Genomic DNA, 20,033 nt, shown 5'->3' on the forward strand with positions numbered 1-20,033 from the left:
ATGCAGGGCAGGGCGAGGCGAGAGAGAGGCAGGTGTCTCGGCAGGGCTGAAATAGGGTGTCATTATATGATAAGTTGTGTGTTTGTGTGTGTGTGTGTGTGTGTGTGTGCGTGAGAGAGAGATTTTCTTTCAAAAGTCACCATTGTACCCTGTGTTTCACAGTTAGATCTCAGTCCCCTCTTGATTGTTTAAATGGACTTAAATTAAATCAAGTCAGCCATAGATCAAATCTTTAGTGTTTCAGAGCAGTGTTTACTTGTGATTTTATCTTATGCACCCTCACAACGCCAAGCTAAAGTAGCCCTTAGATGACACTAAACCAGAAGTGTATTTATTTTAACTCCTACTTTGGATGTATAGTCACAAACTCGTGTACATACATATATAAAACCTGAGCTTAATACACACATTTCTTTTTTCTTGGCTTTAAAGAAACACGCCGACTTTTGGGGACTTTAGCTTATTCACCGTAACCCCCAGAGTTAGATAAGTCCATACATACCTTTGGAGATTCATCTCTGTGCGTCCCGTAACTATATCTGACGCACCCACCGCTAGCATAGCTTAGCACAAAGACTGGAAGTAAATGGCTCCAGCTAGCATACTGCTTCCGATAAGTGACAAAATAACACCAGCATTTTCCCATTTATATGTTGTGAGTTGTATAGTCACAGCGCGTACAAATAACAAGGTCATATGAGACACAGCCATCTTTTAACCGTATACATACTGGGAACTATATTCTCAGAAGGCGAAGCATTGCTGCTTGGGCGGAGTGATTAGCGCAACACTTGCGCGAACTCTCTGCTCCTCACCACTAGGCTTCTCAGGTGCTGCGAGCAAATCACAACCTATAAATAGGAAAATGTTGGAATTATTTTGTCACTTAGTGGGAGCAGTATGCTAGCTGGAGCCATTTACTTCCAGTCTATGTGCTAAGCTAGGCTAGCGGTGGGTGTGTCAGACAGAGTTATGGGACACACAGAGATGTTAAAGGTATGTATGTCGGCATGTTCCTTTATGTCCAAATGTAAATGTAACTACACAACTTCTGGGGACTCAAAAAGAGATGAAAGGCAAAAATGTTAGTGACCGACAGTCCCAGCCCCCATTTACTTTCATAAAAACATAAAGTTTGTTTTTTCCCACAATTTGTCATGTTCAGTGGTAGAAAGTAACATACGAGTCATACGGGTGTGGAACAACATGAAGATGGGTGAGCAAACCATTTAAATACACCCATGAAACACAAACCCCAGGTTTGGGAATTACTGTTGTAGAAAACAAGCGTGTAGTGATATACGAGCTTTGAGAATGATAGTTTTGGACGTTTAGATACAGAATTGCACTTTCCATTAGACCACATTCCCTGATCTAATCGTGTCTCCATGGTAACGCTGAGAGAAAGGGAAAACCAGCAGGATGTGTTGTGCATCTGTGTGTGAGATGTCACTCAGGTACTCAGCAGTGAGTAACAGTGACACATTCGTTTCTGTGATGCCAAGAGCAGAGGAACATTGCGGTCGGAGAGCGACGTGTCACCGTGGTTACGCTGTTAGACTCCATGACTCGGCGACATCCTTCTCAGTAAGCATAGTTGCTTGCATTTGCTCTTAATGGACTGTTTTGCCCAAACACTTATTTCCTTTACACAAAGGAAATGAGAGTCAAAGTGGAAGATGTTTTTATTTATTGAATGAATAGTCCATGTAGCCCTTTCCACTAATTTAGCTTTAAAGCAGTAATTCAGTGCCTCTCAACATTGTTATACTTATAAATTAAATCTGTAATTTTTTTTAACTCAACAAGATTATTGCAAAGTCATTGCATTCTTATGTTTTGGTTAGTCACGTGATGAAGTTTATAGCACATGCAAAAAAAGCACTATATAGAAGCCATTTGTCCTTGTATGTCACACGTTCAAGCTTCACTCAGATTGTTGCGTGCGATTTCCCTTCACAGTTACTTAGAGAGACAACAACAGCATGATGACAGCAGAACTAATTAGAAAGATCATTCAAGGAGACAAGCACAAAAGAATGATTGTCACTCGCTTGTTCTTTCTCTTACTCATCTTCGGTTTCTCTCTGTGATTCTGTCTTTGTCACAGGTCTGGATTTGAACAGTATGTTGAGAGTGGATATCTTCAATACCCAGACAGCTGTCATGGTGAGTTCCAGACAGTCCGAGCTGACTCGCTCTCAAAGATCATAACTCATCCACACCATTATTACAGCCCTGCAGATTTCTGCTCCTTGTTACGGCACAGTACATCCTCTCTTATGCTCTCTAGAACTATTGAAACTTGAAGGAGAATCTGACGAAACCTGTCAGAAATTTTTCTGGGTCATGTGTCACAAGATGTATGTTTTGCCTAAAAAAATGTGATGGCAGGTTTTTTTAATTATTTAGTGAAAATCAAGCACCCCCTTATTACCATAAGTGTAATGTTAAGCTTTTTTATCATGTTTTTATGTTAAGGTTCGGTAATTTCACTCGATAAAGTAATTAAAATTTCCAAAATGGGATTTTAGTTATTTTCTTGGCATTTATGAAATTTGACTGTCTTTCATTGCAAAACCATTGTAATGCATGTAAGCTTTTAAAGGACAAGTTCGGTATTTTACACTTAAAGCTCTGTTTTCAGATTGTTTATGATGAAATAGAACGGTTTTGACTGAAATTTGGACATATGATGCTGGCCCGAGAATTTTTGGGTGTTTGTTCTATCACCTCCCACCTCTGCAATGGCTGTATAGGTGCACTGGAATAATCCTTCCTTAAATGCATTAAACAGCTGTAAAATGTTTTGTTCCTGCTAGGGCTGCACGATTAATCGTATTTTTATCATGATAACGATATGCGTGCCCCACGATTAATTAATGACAATCGTCGCGATTAATGTGCAAAGACCAAGCACAAAGCAGACGGTCTAGAATCAAGCAATGTGTTTGTTATGGGCAGAGTCAGAGTAAACGGAGTGTTTCTTTGCAAGCGCATTCTGTGTTATGGTAGAAATACGTTAGCATCACAAGATTTACAGTCATTTTTGAACAAACATAATGGCAGAGCTACAAGAAGAAAGTGCAGAAATATGTATGTTTAATTCTCAAAAAGGGTCATATAGGCCTACTCCATTGTTTCGATATTTCGGATTTGAGGAAAGTGATGTTGATCAGGTAAGTTACGAGTCTTGTGCAAACTGTGCTCCTGTTCCGTCCAAACGTGAAATATCAAGAGCTGAAGACACAAGCCGCAACCATAAAAAGAATCCCCGACATCCACGACACAAAGAACAATAACGGATCGCGTATCATGTAAGTTAGCCATGTTTCCAATAAGCAGTGAGCAGGGGTTTAAAAAAAATTATTGCCACATATAAGGCATATCATAGGCATTTTTTTATTCAAAAATGTTTTGTTTTTATTTCAGTTTAATTCTAATTTGATATAAATATATATTAGAGCCCTGCATTTCAGGCTTTTTACGCCCCTCGGGTCGGGTTTCGGACCAATTTTAACATCACAGGCCTCTGGATTTTTTAGGCTTCCTCACCTTTTTATATTTTAATTTAATTAAAAGAAACGTTGAGACATTGATAAATTGTAAAAGAAAGACATTTAACCTATCGCATGAGTCCACTACGCACATTCACAATGCACCTGTTGCAACAGTGTTTAGCGTCTCCGCCAGCAGCAGGACATTCAGCGCATCGGGGAATATGGAGAACTGAATTAAAACCTTAAATACTGCGCATAATCTATATAAAAGACTGATGCATAGCGAATGTGTAAGGCAAGGCAACCTGCATGTTTATTTCGTTTCATGTTTATTTCGTTTTGTTTTGATTCATTCTTTTTCATTCTTTTTCTGCACCTCGTCGCGCCTGCGAGCAACAGAGCAGCCTCCCCTCCGCTTTTTTAAAAATAGTGTGTTGACAATAAACATTTAAACTAACATTGTAATATGCTGAAAATATATATTTTATATAGATGTTATTGTAGGCAAGTTGAAGCGTTGATTTCAGAGGCTCATTTGATCAAACAAGTCGTCAAAATGACGTTAGCTGTCGGACACCGCTTGGTCATTATCAAAAACCTTAATTTAACAAACAAAAAAGGCTCTAAAATAAATAAAAGATAATATATAATATAAGATTTTATAATTTTGACAGTTAAAACTGAACTGCTTTGATTGCTGCAGTACAGCTGTAAGGAATCTGTGTAAGGAGTTATTTTTGCGGATTTCTTTTGCAAAATCTATGTGGAATTTTGCGGAATTATTTTAAATGTTTTAAAAAGATCTAAGAGAATGGGAGCTGTGGATATTACAAAACAATAAAATATTTTATAATATAGGCCTATAAAATGTATATAATATTTTATACATGGCTGAAAAGTGTAATAAAAATACTGAAGTAAATAAAAGTTCTTCACTAAAAGAATGATCGTATTTTTAATCGTGATCAAAAGTTTGAGCAAAACAATCGTGATCATTATTTTTCCTGTAATCGTGCCTGCTCGATTTTTGTTGACTGAGTAAAATAATGGAAAGTTTTTCATAAGATCCCATGGGGTCAATGTGTTAGCATGACAGAAGCTTAATGCTGTCGGGAGAACAAGCAACAGCCAGCATTTTTCCTTCACCGGAGTGCCTCTCACTTAAATTATTAGATTTTGATGGCTTGCGTTTCTTCCCCGCCACAGAAAACCACCACAGGTTTATCAATGCCATCAAAAGTATTATTTTGTTTTTGTTTGTTTGTTGATTACGAAGTACAAAGTAGATGAAAACTTGGATTCCCTGTGTATTCAATGCACCGCCCTATTGTTTACAATGTGTTGAATGGTGCGCTATGATTTGTTGAGCGGATTTATTGCATTCTGCAGAGAAGAAGGACTAGCGTTTGTCACAAAAATGACAGAACACGGCAGATATTGAATTTTGCTTAAAATAAAGAATTTACTTTTTAATACTGACCAGATACATATTGATTTTGGTAGTAACTATTTTTTTTAATGGCGTTAACTCTTCATATATTGTCATTGTAGTATGTATGAGAATCTGAACAATTCATCTATGATGACCAGCATGGTTAATTTTTATAGTAACAACAATATAATTTTTATCACATTGCAATAATATATTGACAATTTAAAGGGAGAATTTTAATTAATTGCAATAAAAGTATGTCAAAATGCAAAAAATATATACAGTACAATATATATAATATTAATGGTTGCATATTAAAATAATAATTGTGTTTACATTGTCATAATGTTTATAAAATCATATTCTTCTTTTGTTTTGTTTTTATTTTGTAGATGTCTTGGCCACAACCCGCAAACAAAATCCCGCTGTGGATTCTGCATACGGTCAGTGCACTAAATTACTATCGTGTGTTTTCATTTTATTAAAACTCATTCAAATCCCATTTGTAAAAAATCACTCTTTTCCAGCCATATTCATGGTCATTCCTATCAAAGCAAAAAAAAATCATGACCCGCCATTACTTTCCAACAATAGGCACAGATTGCTATTATTATTGTGACATTTTGTGGCTAGCACCTTGGTGTGAACATAGCAGCATATCATTTTAATATCCGACAGTTTTTCTCTCTCTCTATCTATCTCTCTCTCATACACTCTCATAAAGTCTGTCCTGCTCTGACCCCTGATCAGCCCCCACAATGATTTTGACCAAAGCGTTAACATCCCAGATCAATAGCGTGCGTTACACAAATGACCGTCAGTGAGGCTGCAGGCGACAGATCTGAACTGGCTCGCAGGACTCGACTTTCTGACTGTGCCAGTGAGCTTTGTGCAAGAGCTTTGAAAGAACAACTGAAATTCACGATCTGACAAATTAATTCTCACTGAGTGGATGTGTGATATGTCAGTATGTGTGTGTGTCTAACAGTGGGGTGTATGTTGTGATAGACACACACACACACATATGCACATGCACTTGAGAGACAAAGCATATGCATGTGCTTTGGAGAGCAATAGAGAGCGTGAATGTGAAAGGGAGGGTGAGAGTGTGTGTCTGAGGGTGAAAGAATAAGTTGCAGGGTTTGGCTTTCATTTTTTGTGGACTGTATTACATTTCAGACAGTCATGCGCTAATACTAGCTGACAGCTGGCTTCTGTATGTGTGTCTGTGTGTGTGTGAATATCCCTGGGTGGTTTTGTCTGGTTTTGTTTCTAAAGCGTGCCAGTAGCTGATCCGGGTCAGAGCATACAGCTATTTTACCACACACAATACACTCATACACACTGACGTTCCCTGTACTATCCAAAATATTGCTTGGAGTCATTGTATTGCCATCTGGATTAGTCACGTTGCGTTATTAACACAGATTAGTTTTAGTAAACAATACATTTTTTAGTCACCTGCCTTATTTTAATCCTCAACTAATGAACCAGTGCCACTGTTAAAATAAAGCGAGCTGAAATATCTCTCAGACAGCCTTGAAACGGTCTACTAGATAATTGGAGGTGAATAATTCCCTGGTGACTCCCTAAATTTTGTTACTGTCTGTTTAATATGCTATTTGCATATTGAAAAGAGGAAGGAAGGTGTGATGGTGAAATCAAGAAGCAAAAAGAGATAGTGAGAGGGGAAGAGAGAGATGAAGAAGAAACGAAGGAGGGATCAAGACAGATGAAAGGAAAAAATAGAGGAAGCTAATGAAGGAATGAGAGAGAGAGAGAGATCAAAAAGTGAAATAAGGACTGCGAGATCAAGAAAAATGAGAGCAGGCTCTTGAAAGAAAAAATGGAACGAGATAGGAAATGGATGGAAAGGTTGGAAAGTGTTAAAGAGAGATCTATTCATTATTGCATTAGCCTGTAGTGTTGTCTTCAGATTGTTGGTACGAGTATGTGGGACGCTGGATGGCTTTTCCCCACGCTCCTCTCTTTCTGTGTGGGGTTTTGTATGGTGTGAAAGAGCACACAGTGGGTGCACGGATTCAATGAGCTTCCCCACAGATTAATTCAGTTTGCATCCTAAGGCACCCAGGCTCCTCTTCAAGCTGGTGTAAATGACACAGCAGCGTACCGTCCTTCTCTTTTCACCTCACGCTGAGACGCCGCCTCCCGAGACACCGTGGCACGGTAATTAGAAGTCTACCTGCATTCGAAAGGAGTTATTAGGTTCTCCGAACCCAACTCCCAGGCTATCTTTCTCGCTTTCTCTCTTCCCACTGTGTGATAAAGCCATCCCATTGTGAAAGCCAGACTAAAAATTCCCACAATGCACTACTGTTTTCCGACAGCTCTTTTCTTCCGGCACCCTTTAAATAGAAAAGAAATGGAAATGGTAATAAAAGCATCCCCTGTGCCAGCCCTCAGCCTCCCCACTGAGCGGGCACCGTGTGGCTCGGATGGCAGGCTGACAGCCTTTATTTAGAGGTGGACAGGCTGACGATGGGATCCGTTCTTGGCCTGTGCTGATGAGTGCCTCGCGACGGTACATTAAGCATTAGTCCAGTGATGGGGCTTTTCGCAGCGGCCTGGGCACAAGGACAGGGAGAGGAACTTTTCAAGGTCATTGGTAATTAAAATGGCCAAGGATGGAGGAAAGCTAAATCTCTGTATCGGTCTCACTAGGATTTCCTCAAAGTCCGTGGTCTGCAAGTATATTTAGGATCAGCACTTTGTGGAGGACAGATGGAAGAAATGAAGGGAAGAAAAACTGTTCTGTAAGATGCTTAGACTTGGCTTTTTTAGATTAGCTTCGGTTCTGAACTTTTGCACGCCTCTGATCAAATGCTACAAGTCCACTGTCATATAATGCACTAGGGAATATAAAACTAGAAACACTTTTTGGATTCAGACTTTTCAATACTTTTGAATGTAGTTCACTCAAGAATTGATACAGTTTGCTGTCATTATTACTGTCAGTAATAATGCACCATATATAGCACCATATAGCACCGATGAAGTACCTGTGTAGCACTGATGTAGAACCATATAGTGCTAAGTAGAACCATATGTGTTGCTATATGACCCCCGTATGGTTCTTCATAGGTGCTTCATAGGTGCTATATAGCACTAAAAATGGTTCCTCTATGATTACGAGCCAAGAACCACTTTTAGTGCTATTATAGGAACGTTTGGCCTGTGTTGTGCTGGCCAGTTTTTGGCTACCAGTGTCATTTAAAAAAAGGCCCTATTAGCATTTCATGGAATGTATTACACGAGCAAACACGTACGATAACTGGGGGTTTCGAAAAAAATAAAGCAATTAATATTTGTCTAGTTATGTGAAAAGGTCCCCATTAGTTGAGTCACTCTGTGTGAAATAAATAAACTTTTAATAGGTCATTGTACGATTGGATTCAGTATGTGATTTGTTCACATTTGTTTCATTTCTTTTTGGGTAATACTTTTTTAATGAGAAAAAACGCGCCTTAAACAAATAAACCATCAGCTGGAGGATATGTTTGTATTACGTGTTCAAATTACTTTGGAAGGTTGTGTTCCTATTTTTCTCCTGTTTGATAAAGTAAACTACAGTTTGTTTAACAGCCAATCTTCCTGCTCTCCGAACAAAACTACTACAATTATTGTTACAATTTTGCACAAACTGTACTTTATGTTGATTTTTTTGTACATTTTTGAACTTTGGTTTTACTATGAAAATAATTATAACTTTTATAATTATTTTATTTGTACTTAATTTAAATTTTACTAATAGTTTCTTATAGTATTAAACTACACTGTAAAAAATTATATAAAATCATCATATATTTCTATGTTACAAATGACAATTTCAACTTGTTTTTAAGTTATGTTAACTTATAAGTCAAAACTTAGAGTAACTAAACCCAAAACCAACTTTTTTTAGTTCATGATCTGTAATGCTGCGTTTACACCAGCCGCAGTAAAGGCGTCAAGCGCGAGTGATTTCAATGTTAAGTCAATGTGAAGATGGAGGTCTCGTGGCATGAATGAGGCGTTTAGCACGGTAGACGCAATTCCGTCTCATTCACGCAAATGGTGCGAATTGAGCGTCTCCCGCGAATGGTGTGTTTTGTGCATTTTGCATTTCACGTGAATTTGTGTCTCACGCCCGAGTTGAAAAATTTTAACTTTGGCGGATTTTCGCGCCGCGTTAACCAATCAGGAGCCTGCTTGCTGCTGTGGCGGCAGCCTCGCCTAGAGTCACTCATTCAACATAGAGGAACGCTTGATATTGTCCGTGAGCAGTCCCCTGGAGCTATACGACACAAGATCTTATTTCTATAAAGACAGGAATAAAAAGAACCTCGCTTGGAAGAGTGTCAGTGAGGACATTGGGCAACCTGGTAGGTTGTAAATTCACATATCACTTTTGAGTCACGTGGCATTTATCGACCCGCGGCATTTCCGCAATTTTTTTTACTATTTTCCCCTTATAGTAAAGTGACCAAACACTAACCGGTAACTCTCTCGATGAATGCACGTTCAACATCAGCCATCTTGCAAACAGACAAGCACTTGCCCCTCCCACAAGAAGCAGATTTCGCCTCTGATGCGCGTCAAATGCTTGCTTTTTCCGTGCACCAACTTCGCTCTAGACGCACAAATGCATTCAAACTGTTCAAGCGGCAAACTAGACACGGTAGACACGATTTTGATGCCTCAAACGCAGCTGGTGTAAACCCAAAGTTAGAATGGGTCTTTATTAGTGCTGTTCTTTGATTTGAGTAAGTTTTTTTGACATTTGGGTATAAAGTGTTTCAGTGCTACAATATAGTGTAAAAACGTCTGAGTGCTGCCCTCTTCAGGTTGAACGGTGGCTACTGCAGTTCAATTGTAAGTGCGTGATGTAAGTGGTACGACCCTACGTAAGCAGGTTCAAGCTCACCACGCCCTTGTTATGATCTCACCACACCCTTGGAGCGAGCTCAGTTCGTCCCCTCTATCTCTACCTCTATCACTTTTCTTGCATTTTTCAAATATTGCCAGTGGGTGGAGTCAGGCTCTGACCAGGGGTTTAGTTACTCTTCAAATAAAAATAGAAGGTTGTATTGCCTTGTATAATCAAGTTGTTTTAACTTTTTTTACAGTGTGTATTTTTTAACAATTCATTTGTTTGCATTTGTTGTGTTCCTGCATATTACGGATATCTGATTGGTTATTTTGTTGCCCCCTTCCAACACAACCACAGAAAGGACCTCACCCACAAGCGCTACCCCAACCAGTCAGGGGCCAGCTGTGCCTAAAGTCAAAGGTGTCCCTGAAACAGGTACCCACCCTGAGGAGGGGAGTCGGGGAGGGCAGGGTTCTCCTGACTTGGAGCCAATCAGTGTGGAGATGGAGGGTAAGGGGGCAGGAAAAGGCCCTTGACCCGTCGTCTGTCCTTCTAGCTTCCTTTTATCCCAAGTTGAACTTTTCTAGCGCTGTATTGGATTCCACTGTGTGACCCCCAGAGCCTCACATGACACAAAATACTTAAAATGCACCCACATCAGTTGTAAGATACAACATACCAACTTCGATAGATGGAAAGCCTTTGAGTCAAGCAATCTGTCAGCAATTATCGCATTCGAACTTAATGGAATAAATTTCCCACGGTGTTTTAATGCATTCATGGTTTCCACTCGTGTGTCCCAGGCTGATGTTATGTACAGTAAAATGCAGCAAAATGATCATAAATCCTGCCGCTATGATTGTTCAGTCAGTTCATAATGAGAAGCACCAGCAGTCGATAAATAAGCAAAGGACTACAAGCCGGCCGCCAAACATTGCCTGATAGAAACTTCCAGTATGCAATCTTTTCAGCGGCTCGGTCGAGAGCTGTCGTGTGCTCGTGCAATCAAAAGGAGGAGCAGGGGTTTAGCAAAAGAGCCACAATGCACCTTATCTTTCATTCTTTTTACCTTTTTATTCGACTCTATTTTGATTCATATCTCTCTCTCTCTCTGTTCTTCTGTCGTTGTGGCTCCTAGTAGAGACATTAAAAGTAATGTGTTAATACTCACAGAGGTCTTCTATATGACTCTGAGATGAGTTTTCACACGTTGACTGTAAGGTGAGAGGCACTGATGAAATTTTGTAGCCCCATTCAAAGAAACTCATTGGTTTGAAATAGATAACATGAATAATAAAATAAGTAATAAAGCGAATACGAAATGACAGTTTTCATTTTAGGGTGAACTGTTCTTTTAAAATTAACTTCACATGCTTAACCGTTATACGAGATTGTATATAGATGAAAATGTCATCCGCTAATGATTTAATCTTCACAACCTGCATTATCATGGTTAATTTTAGCGAACGGAGGGTCAAAGCCGAGCGAGTCATTTTGTATCTCTTTAGGTATACCCGAATAGGCATGGGTGAATCTTCCTCTATTTATAAAAAAGAAAGCGATAATGATGTCTGCCAAAACGAAACCTCTATTTGTTCCGAGGTGACGGCTACCGAGTTATTTTAAACACACCTTCTCGCGGGTCATTCACGCACTCAAATAAGCAGTGTGATGGCAGGAACTCTGGCCCCCAGATAATTTGTGAGAGTGCTGGAGGACGGCCCGCTATGAGTGGGTGGGCAGACTCTGAAACTCATTAAAACTGTAGAAGATGAACTGACAGTGAACTTCAGCTAAACTCCCAGATGAAGATGCATTCAGTTCTGCAGAGAGGCTAATAATACCTCAGCAGAGAGAGAGAGATGGAGGTTTAGAGAGGGATTGAGACAGTGGACAAACGTGGAAAAAATAAGCAGGTGTCAGCAAGACATTGTAAAGAGATGGAGTGCGTTCCAACCGATATAAAGCCCTGCAAAGCAAAGGGAATATGGACATCTTTTATGAAATAGATTAATATCTATTTTTGTCATCAGGAGAGTGCACACGGGAGAAAGAAGTATGTAGCCCAGCTTTTGTCGCAATGCACTGTAAAAAAAAATGTCCAGTAAATTACTGTAGATTTAAATGTACAGTACTGTGCAAAAGTCTTAGGCCACCACCACCAGACTTGTTGTTTTAGAAGTTTTAATGTCCATCCATATCTATTTTTCAATCTATTTTATTAACATACAAACAGAAAATACAGGAAATGTACAAAAAATAAAAAAGTACTTTTCAGAACTAAATGTCTACTTTAAGCATCGTCGGTGTTTAGTATGACCTCTCTTGGCATGAAACACATCTTGAGCGTTTTGAGGAGAATGAAGTAAAAAACTAATTTCTTTAAAATTAGAAATTAGGATTTAATTTTATTTAGGTGTCAGAGATTCTGAAGTTTCCTGCTATTGCTCAAGTGGAAGAGGAGTTTACCCTAAATACTTGACACATCAGTTTACATTTTTATACAGTTTTTAATACTATATACACATTTCCTGTATTTTCTGGATGTATTTTATTAAAGAGACTGAGAAACAATTATCTATGATCACTATAACATTGCAAAAACAACAAATCCAATTGTGACATGGTGGCCCAAGACTTTTGCACAGTATTGTATGTCATTTACTGGCAGTCGTTTGTTTAAAGTTAAATGAACATTAAACATTAACAATTTTTTGTCTTTACATAATAAATCTATAAAATAACAGCCTTATGCAAAGCATTCTGGGAACCAAAATCTAAAGGATTTCTGGTTCTCAGAATGCTTTGCATCAGGCTGTAATTGTATGGATTTATATAGAATAAATCTATAAAATAACAGCCTGATGCAAAGCATCAAAGACTTCTTAATGTTTAATGTTCATTTAACTTTGAACAAACTGTTGCCTGTAAATAATATAAATTAAGTTACTGGCAAAACAGCTACATAACTACAGCTAATTTTTTACACGAACGTCTGCGTCAAATAAACTTTACTTTGCAAAGCAGTGTGTTTGACCGTGCTTACATTCGCATACATAGACTTTAGCCTGGATTACACAAGGCAAGGTCACGTTTATATAGTTAATACAATTACAATTGTTCATTGTTTATTCATGTCAGTTTGATGTAAATAGCTATGGGGAAGTTTCCCGGACAGGGTTTAGATTAATCCAGGACTTGGCCTTAGTTATTAGGACATTTAAGTCATTTTTACAAACATACCGTACAAAAAACAATAATGGTGTGCATCTCGAGACAAAACATTAACACTGATATATGTAAAAATGTGTCAGTGTAAGATGTTTTTAAATGAAGGCAGATCAAACATGCATGTGTTCCCTGTCCGGGAAACCACCCCTAAATGTTTAAATAAGAATTAACCGTAGAGTTATTATTGTTAGGTCATGTTGAACTACATTAACAAATGGAACCCTATTGTTGCCATTGTTTATTAATGTAATTTATCTTAAAGGAACAGTATGTAGGATTGTGGCCAAAACTGTTATTGCAATCACAAAACTTGTGGCTAAAACTGGTACTGCAATCACACAACTGGTGGCCAATACACAAAATGACAACATAAACATCAGTTGAGGGCTGCAACTCCACTTTTTAAATGACAATATCCTGGCCAGACCAGTGTTGTGAGTGATATAAGTATTTGAAATAAAATTATTTCTTAATGTCTAGTGACATATCAGGGCCATTTTATGATTAATTGATATACATTTCTTACATAATGTTCCTTTAAGTTAAATATAGCTGACATTGTTAATGCAGTAGTGAATACTTCATAGGGATCCTACAGTATGAATTAAAAGACAGCCATACACATAGAGGTAAAGGTAAGAAAATGTAAAAGTAAGAAGTAGGAAATCTTTTTACCGTACACAAACATGACTTTATGGTTTTCAGTAAAAATAAAATAATTAAAACGCTCCTCACGGGCAGGTGTGGTAAGGGCTATAATCGCTTTTATAGGAGCTCTGGTCCTGAAAAGAGCAAAGTGACGTTCATCTCATTAAAGTGTTTCACTTGTAAATGTCACAGCTAGTCTGCTGCCCATGTAGCCACAGCGAGGCAATAATGTCCATCACCAAAGGTCACAAAAAATAGATCACGTTTTCTTCTAATATTTTCCCGCAGACATGCAGACTCGAGTCATGTGGAAGAAAACTGGGTTTTTGACCCATGGCCCGTTTTTTACACTATATAATTATATATAATTAAGTCCAACGATGGCTCTTGACTCAAACCTATACTATAATAGCGTGCACACATATTCATTCATACACATTAGTTATTTAGTACTGTGGGCTCATACAGTGTTTGGATCCATATAACGCGCTTCCTAAAACCCTCCGCCCTCCTCCTTGCCCCCCTTCATCCGGTTCTTCTGACCGGAGAGATGTAGTGTTTTGTTAACCTGCCTGTTTTTTTCCAGACTAATGCTTCACCTTCTAAAGTCTTCTTATTTCCCCCTCTGGGTTTAGTGTAGGATCTCTTAAAGCCTGAGCTCTGTAGTCAGACTGGAAGATTATTGCCTTCAGCTTTTTAGACTTCCAGAACTCGCTGTCACCTTTTTTTTGTCTCAAATATAGAGTTCTGGAACTTTCTCCCGAGGACTAGAAACACACAGTCACGCACACATATAGACTTCAGCTGTAATGGGGTGTAGTCTTACTGTGAACTCAGGCTTCAGAGTGAAGCTCCATCATCTCCCGCATGCTTGTTTTATGCTCTCTGAGGTTTTTAGATAGTTTTCCCAAGATGGACCAGTGCTGACTTTTCCCTTGAGTTTCTGCTGTGTGATGTATAAACAAGTGCGTGTGAACCTGCTGCATGAATCTAACGGTTGTTTCATTTGAAAGCAAACCTGAACAGAAGATCTTTCTTTTACTATGAATGCATGATGCTTTATGTTATGCATGACTTTTCAAAATGTGGTATTTTGCGAGATCTATTGATTTTTTTTGTGTGTGAATTCTGTCCGATTTTAGCTGGACTGAATTGTTTTTTGCTGAATTTGTGTTATTTGATGTGTCTGAGGTGAAGTTTTTTAGAAAGATGCCAATAACTAAACACTGACAATATCAACCCAGAATATCTATTTATATCTTATTTTAATGCATTAATGTGTTTGTTTTTTACTTATAGCAGGTAAAAGACAACATAGTGAAAAAAACATTCTATAGAGCAGTTTGTCCGTTTAGGGCTACTGTTGAAGCATAACAGTGACATTTGTGTACGGGGACACGTGGTGTATGTATATTAAAGGGACACTTCACTTATTTTAAAATATGCTCATTTTCCAGCTCCCTTAGAGTTAAACATTTGATTCTTACCGTTTTTAATCCATTCAGCTGATCTCCGGGTCTGACGCTAGCACTTTTAGCATAGCTTTGCACAATCCATAAAATCTGATTAGTCCATTAGCATCATGCCTTTCAAGAAAGAGTTTCAATATTTTTCCTATTTAAAACTTGACTCTTCTGTAGTTACACTGTGTACTAACTGTGGGTTTACACCAGACGTGAGTTCAACATTTTTCACGTGTAGATTACATTCAAAGTCAATGCAAAGATACGATCAGACGCGTCCTCGCATGGGGCGATGCGAATGATGCGATATGGGTAATGCGCTTGCAGCGAAAACGCGCTATTTGTTGAAAATATTCAACTCGAGCGAAAAATTCGCATGACACGAAGTTAAATCCCGTGAGTAATTTAGAGCGAGTAACGCGATGCCCCGCGTTTGGTGTGTACGTAGCATAAGACCGATTTTGGCGTAATAATCAAGGACTTTGCTGCTGTAACATGGCGGCAGGAGCCGCAATGACATTACACAATGCCCGAAAATAGTCCCCTGCCATTGAAAGTTACCCGGGGGACTATTTTCGGCTGCTGCGTAATATCATTGCGCCTCCTGCAGCCATGTTACAGTAACAAAGTCCTTGATTATTATGCCAGAATGAGAGTATAGTTCCTAGCCATATCTGCCTAGAAAAACACAACTTTTAACTTTCCGTCGGTCTTGGTACATGATGTAACTACAGAAAAGTCAAGTTTTAAATAATAGGAAAAATATTGAAACTCTTTGGTTATTTTTTTGCGCGATGCTAATGGTCTAATCAGATTCAATGGATTATGCTAAGCTATGCTAAAAGTGGTACCGCCAGACCGGGAGATCAGCTGAATGGATTCCATAATGGTAAGAATCAAATGTTTAGCTCTAGGGGAGCTGAAAAATGTGCAAAGTGTCCCTTTAAAAACGTCTCATTCTAAGGTAATACAAACTATACAGTTATTTTGTGGGGTCTTTATGCACCACTGATACTATAGTTATGTATATTATATTGCATTTCTGTGAAGAGATCCTTCTAAAAGTCCCACATTGTACCTTTAAAGATGTTCTAAACTATTCAGAGACTTCTTACTAACTGACTGGTCTGAGAAATAACTTCATACACCAAATAAAAAGTGAAAATCTATGGCTCGCTCACACAGGCCATGTGAAATTCGAGTGACAAGAGCCACCAGGCTGAAAACACAAATCCATTTTTTCTAGACACATTCAATTATTTACCTTTGTTCGCTGTGAACCTTTTCATATCCTCAGTCTGTGTTTAATTTTGAGAGAAAGATTTTGCACTCCTGTGTGTAGATCAGAGAATGTCAGTCACCTTTTGACTGAAAGAATTTCTTGTCATTTCTTGGCATTTACGCAGGTCAGGCTAGATACAGAGAGGCAGGGCAGGAGGTAGCAGCTGCTCGATTGAAACTTCTTAAACCACTTTTCAGCACTTCGAAATATTCAACAATGCATTTTTTGAAGCATCACAGATACTTCTATTTCTGAAGACTGCTTTCCCCCCAGCCACATGGTGGTGGGCAAAATTAATTTTAAGCTTTTCCAATTAAAGGGACACTCCACTTTTTTTGAAAATATGCAAATTTTCCAGCTCCCCTAGAGTTAAACATTTGATTTTTTTCTGTTTTGGAATCCATTCAGCCGATCTCTGGGTCTGGTGGTACTACTTTTAGCATAGCTTAGCATAATCCATTGAATCTGATTAAACCATTAGCATTGCGCTAAGCTAAGCTATGATAAAAGTGGTGCCGCCAGACCCGGAGATCAGCTGAATGGATTCCAAAACGGAAAAATCAAATGTTTAACTCTAGGGAATTGAAAAATTAGCATATAAAAAAAGTGGAGTGTCCCTTTAAATGGTTCTTTGGAGAACCAAAAATAGTTCTCCTGTGCCATCGCTGCAAAGAACCCTTCACAGTAAAACCTTTAATATTAATGTTGTAGTCTTGCACAGAGCCCACAAATGTTAATGTCACATACAGTATTTGTGCAAAACTGGTACTGCTCTTCAACACCCGGGTATGCCCTGTATAGTCCTTGTGCAGCTCATTGAAGATGCTTTATGATGCCATTCCTTCAATCACATCAGCCCATCAGAGGTAATTGGGTAATCAAGAAGCAAGACTATTGAATGCACAGAAAGCTGTGAGGCTAATGTATCTAATTCCTTCAAGTCTCCTTAAGGACACAGTGAGCTATATCCAATATACTTAACATCTGGTCTCCTTACAGACAAAGTCAATAAACAGAAATCCTTTGCTTCTTTCTAGGGAAAACTGATTCAAACCAAACCAAGAGCTATATAACCTACATCGAAATTATCCCTCAGGACGTCACTGTTTTCCTTTTACCTTTGTACAAATATACAGCACACAAACTGCACATCAATAGCCCTCGAAGCTCTGTGATGCCTGATATCACACCGTCTCTAAATGGATCTGATCTATTCGGTGATATCAAATTTATGGTGCATGAGAAGTCCCATTCCCGAGTCGATCACAGACAAACAGCCACACACCGAGAGAGAGAGATAATACATTTAAAAAGTATGTGTTTGTGTGGAGGAATTATAGGAAGTCTTTTATTTGCACATACAGTGAGAGCATATCAAAAATCAGAAATTTAACCTTCACATTAACAGCATTTTTGCTCAAAATTATGGTTTTTCATACTTTTTGGGTTTATTTTTCCATGCAAGGCTGCCGATGACTTCTTTTGTAAATTAAAGAGTCCAGCTATGCAAGTATTAGCATGAAATACATTGACTTTAATGTACTCACTTTTGGCCCTAATGTATAAAAACCACCATGTACTGTAACACACACAATCGCGAAGCATCGCGTTCCTTGCGGCAGTCACACCGCCCAATTCGCATCATTCGCAGCACCCCCATCTATTCGCGTCTTTGCATTGACTTTATATGTAATCTACTCGTGCAAATCATTGAATTTGCGTTTGGTGTGTACGGCCCATAAGAAATCCACTTTCAATTAAATACACACATCTGCTTTTCACACAAGTCGTTCTCTCCCGCTCTCTGGCTCTTTGAGGAGTTAGCTGGGTTTTGACAGAGGCCTCCACAATCCCTCACACAGCCAAAGGGAAGATAAGATTGCAAGACTTTTCAGAGTTTTCCCCACCGAATGTCTGTCACTCATTTCTCCCGAACCTATTCTCTCCATCAAACTCCTCTATTCTCACCCACTCTCTTTACTCTCACTCCCGACTCGTTTTCTCTCTTCTCCTTTCTCAATAAATCTGTCATTCTCTTTTCTAACAATCGTCTTTCTCCATTCTCTCTGTCCTTTTTCTTTCTTATCCTCACGCTCTTTCACTCAGTCAATGAGGAGTTATTGGATTTTTGACAGGGGCCTACACAATCCCTCGCAAAGCCGAACCCTCCTCTCTCCCCTATATAGGTTTTGTCATCTCCGCACCTCTACTCTGCTCTCACCCACTCTCATACTTTGTTTTCACGCTTATTTTTATTATTTATTTATTTCTCTTTTCTATATTTCTTTTTAGTCGCTCTCTCCTCATCCTGTAGCATATTTTTTAAGTTGTCTGCCTGTTTGTCTTTTGGCAAAGAGACATCTGTCCTTTTTCTGCATGTCCCTGTTTTTCACACTTTCTCACTATTTTTAGCTTGTGTTCGCCTTAAAAAGTGAGACTGAGACATAGATAAAGCCCGCAGCTAAAAACTCATACTCTAGTGTTTAATGAACACTGATGGTGATCTTGTTTGCATGGCCTTGAAAGTTACTGACCCAATTCCAAAGTCAATTCGATAGTTTTAAAGGAGAGAGATAGTTCAGCCAAAAATGAAAATTCATCCATTTACGCTCCCTCATGTTGAGCCAAACCTAAAAAAAGATATTTTAATAAATGATGGTAACCATATGTCTCACGATACCCATTGAAGTAGGAAAAACAAATATTATAGAACTCAACGGGTAACGTCAACTGTGTGGTTACCGTCATTTACCAAAATATCTTCTTTTGTGTTCAACAGAAGAAAGAAACTCGTGCTCAAACTCAGGGTGCATAAATGATAACAGAATTTAGATTTTTTTGTGAACTATTCCTTTAAAGTGTGCATTTTTTAATTTATTTGTAGTAAATCTCTTTTCCTACTGGAAATTGTGTTTAAAGTCTATAGGTGCTAATGCATGTAACCCTGTATGTGAAATCTAGGTTAAAATCTCATAATCTTGGAGTAAGTTTAATTCATTAATTTCATATTGATTTTAGTCTATGACATGACCTTATCCTTTTGAAATATTAAATATCAAGGTTATATTTTCACAAAATGTTATTTTTATTATGTATAATGATTTTATGTAGAAAACAGTTAATCACAAAAATGACTTAAAGGGGACATATCATGAAAATCTGACTTTTTCCATCTCTAAGTGCTATTATTGTGTCCCCAGTGCTTCTATTAACCTAGAAAATATGAAAAAGATCAACCCAGTAACTTAGTTTTGATAAAACATTCTCTGCAAGCATGTGAAAAAAATAGGTAATTGAAATTTGATTCCCCTTGTGATGTCAGAAGGAGATAAACCACCCCTTAATCTGCACTATTCAACCACAGCACTGTCATTTAGTGCAGAATAAAGGTCTTCTCGAGTCCAAAGAAATGTCCCCGACCCGAAATGACCCAAATAACTTTATACCCGAACCCGACGTGCATAAATATTTTTTTTTTTAAAGAAAGACCCGACCTGAGACAAACCCGAGAAAATTAGACCCGAGTCAAACCCGAACAAGTGGCATTTTTTTTTACCCGACTGGACTTGAATGTATACGGCACTGACGTGTGTGCGTTCTGCAAACT

The 20,033-nt window shown here is 38.5% G+C and overlaps 1 protein-coding gene across 6 annotated transcripts in view; it reads left to right on the top strand.

Annotated features, from left to right (window-relative positions):
* Positions 1–20,033, top strand: part of sema6cb (semaphorin 6Cb) — a 354,388-nt gene that overhangs the window by 328,710 nt on the left and 5,645 nt on the right. For 4 of the 6 annotated variants that reach the window (XM_073872208.1, XM_073872209.1, XM_055210271.2 and 1 more), the window contains 3 exons: positions 2,111–2,169; positions 5,325–5,375; positions 10,160–10,312. In XM_073872208.1, coding sequence (XP_073728309.1) covers positions 2,111–2,169; positions 5,325–5,375; positions 10,160–10,312 — 263 coding nt within the window. The remainder of the gene's footprint in view (positions 1–2,110; positions 2,170–5,324; positions 5,376–10,159; positions 10,313–20,033) is intronic. The other 2 variants (XM_073872211.1, XM_073872212.1) reach the window with 2 other exon arrangements.

This window comes from Misgurnus anguillicaudatus, chromosome 10 (genome assembly GCF_027580225.2).
Source record: "Misgurnus anguillicaudatus chromosome 10, ASM2758022v2, whole genome shotgun sequence".
In the NCBI taxonomy this organism is placed as follows: Eukaryota; Metazoa; Chordata; class Actinopteri; order Cypriniformes; family Cobitidae; genus Misgurnus; species Misgurnus anguillicaudatus.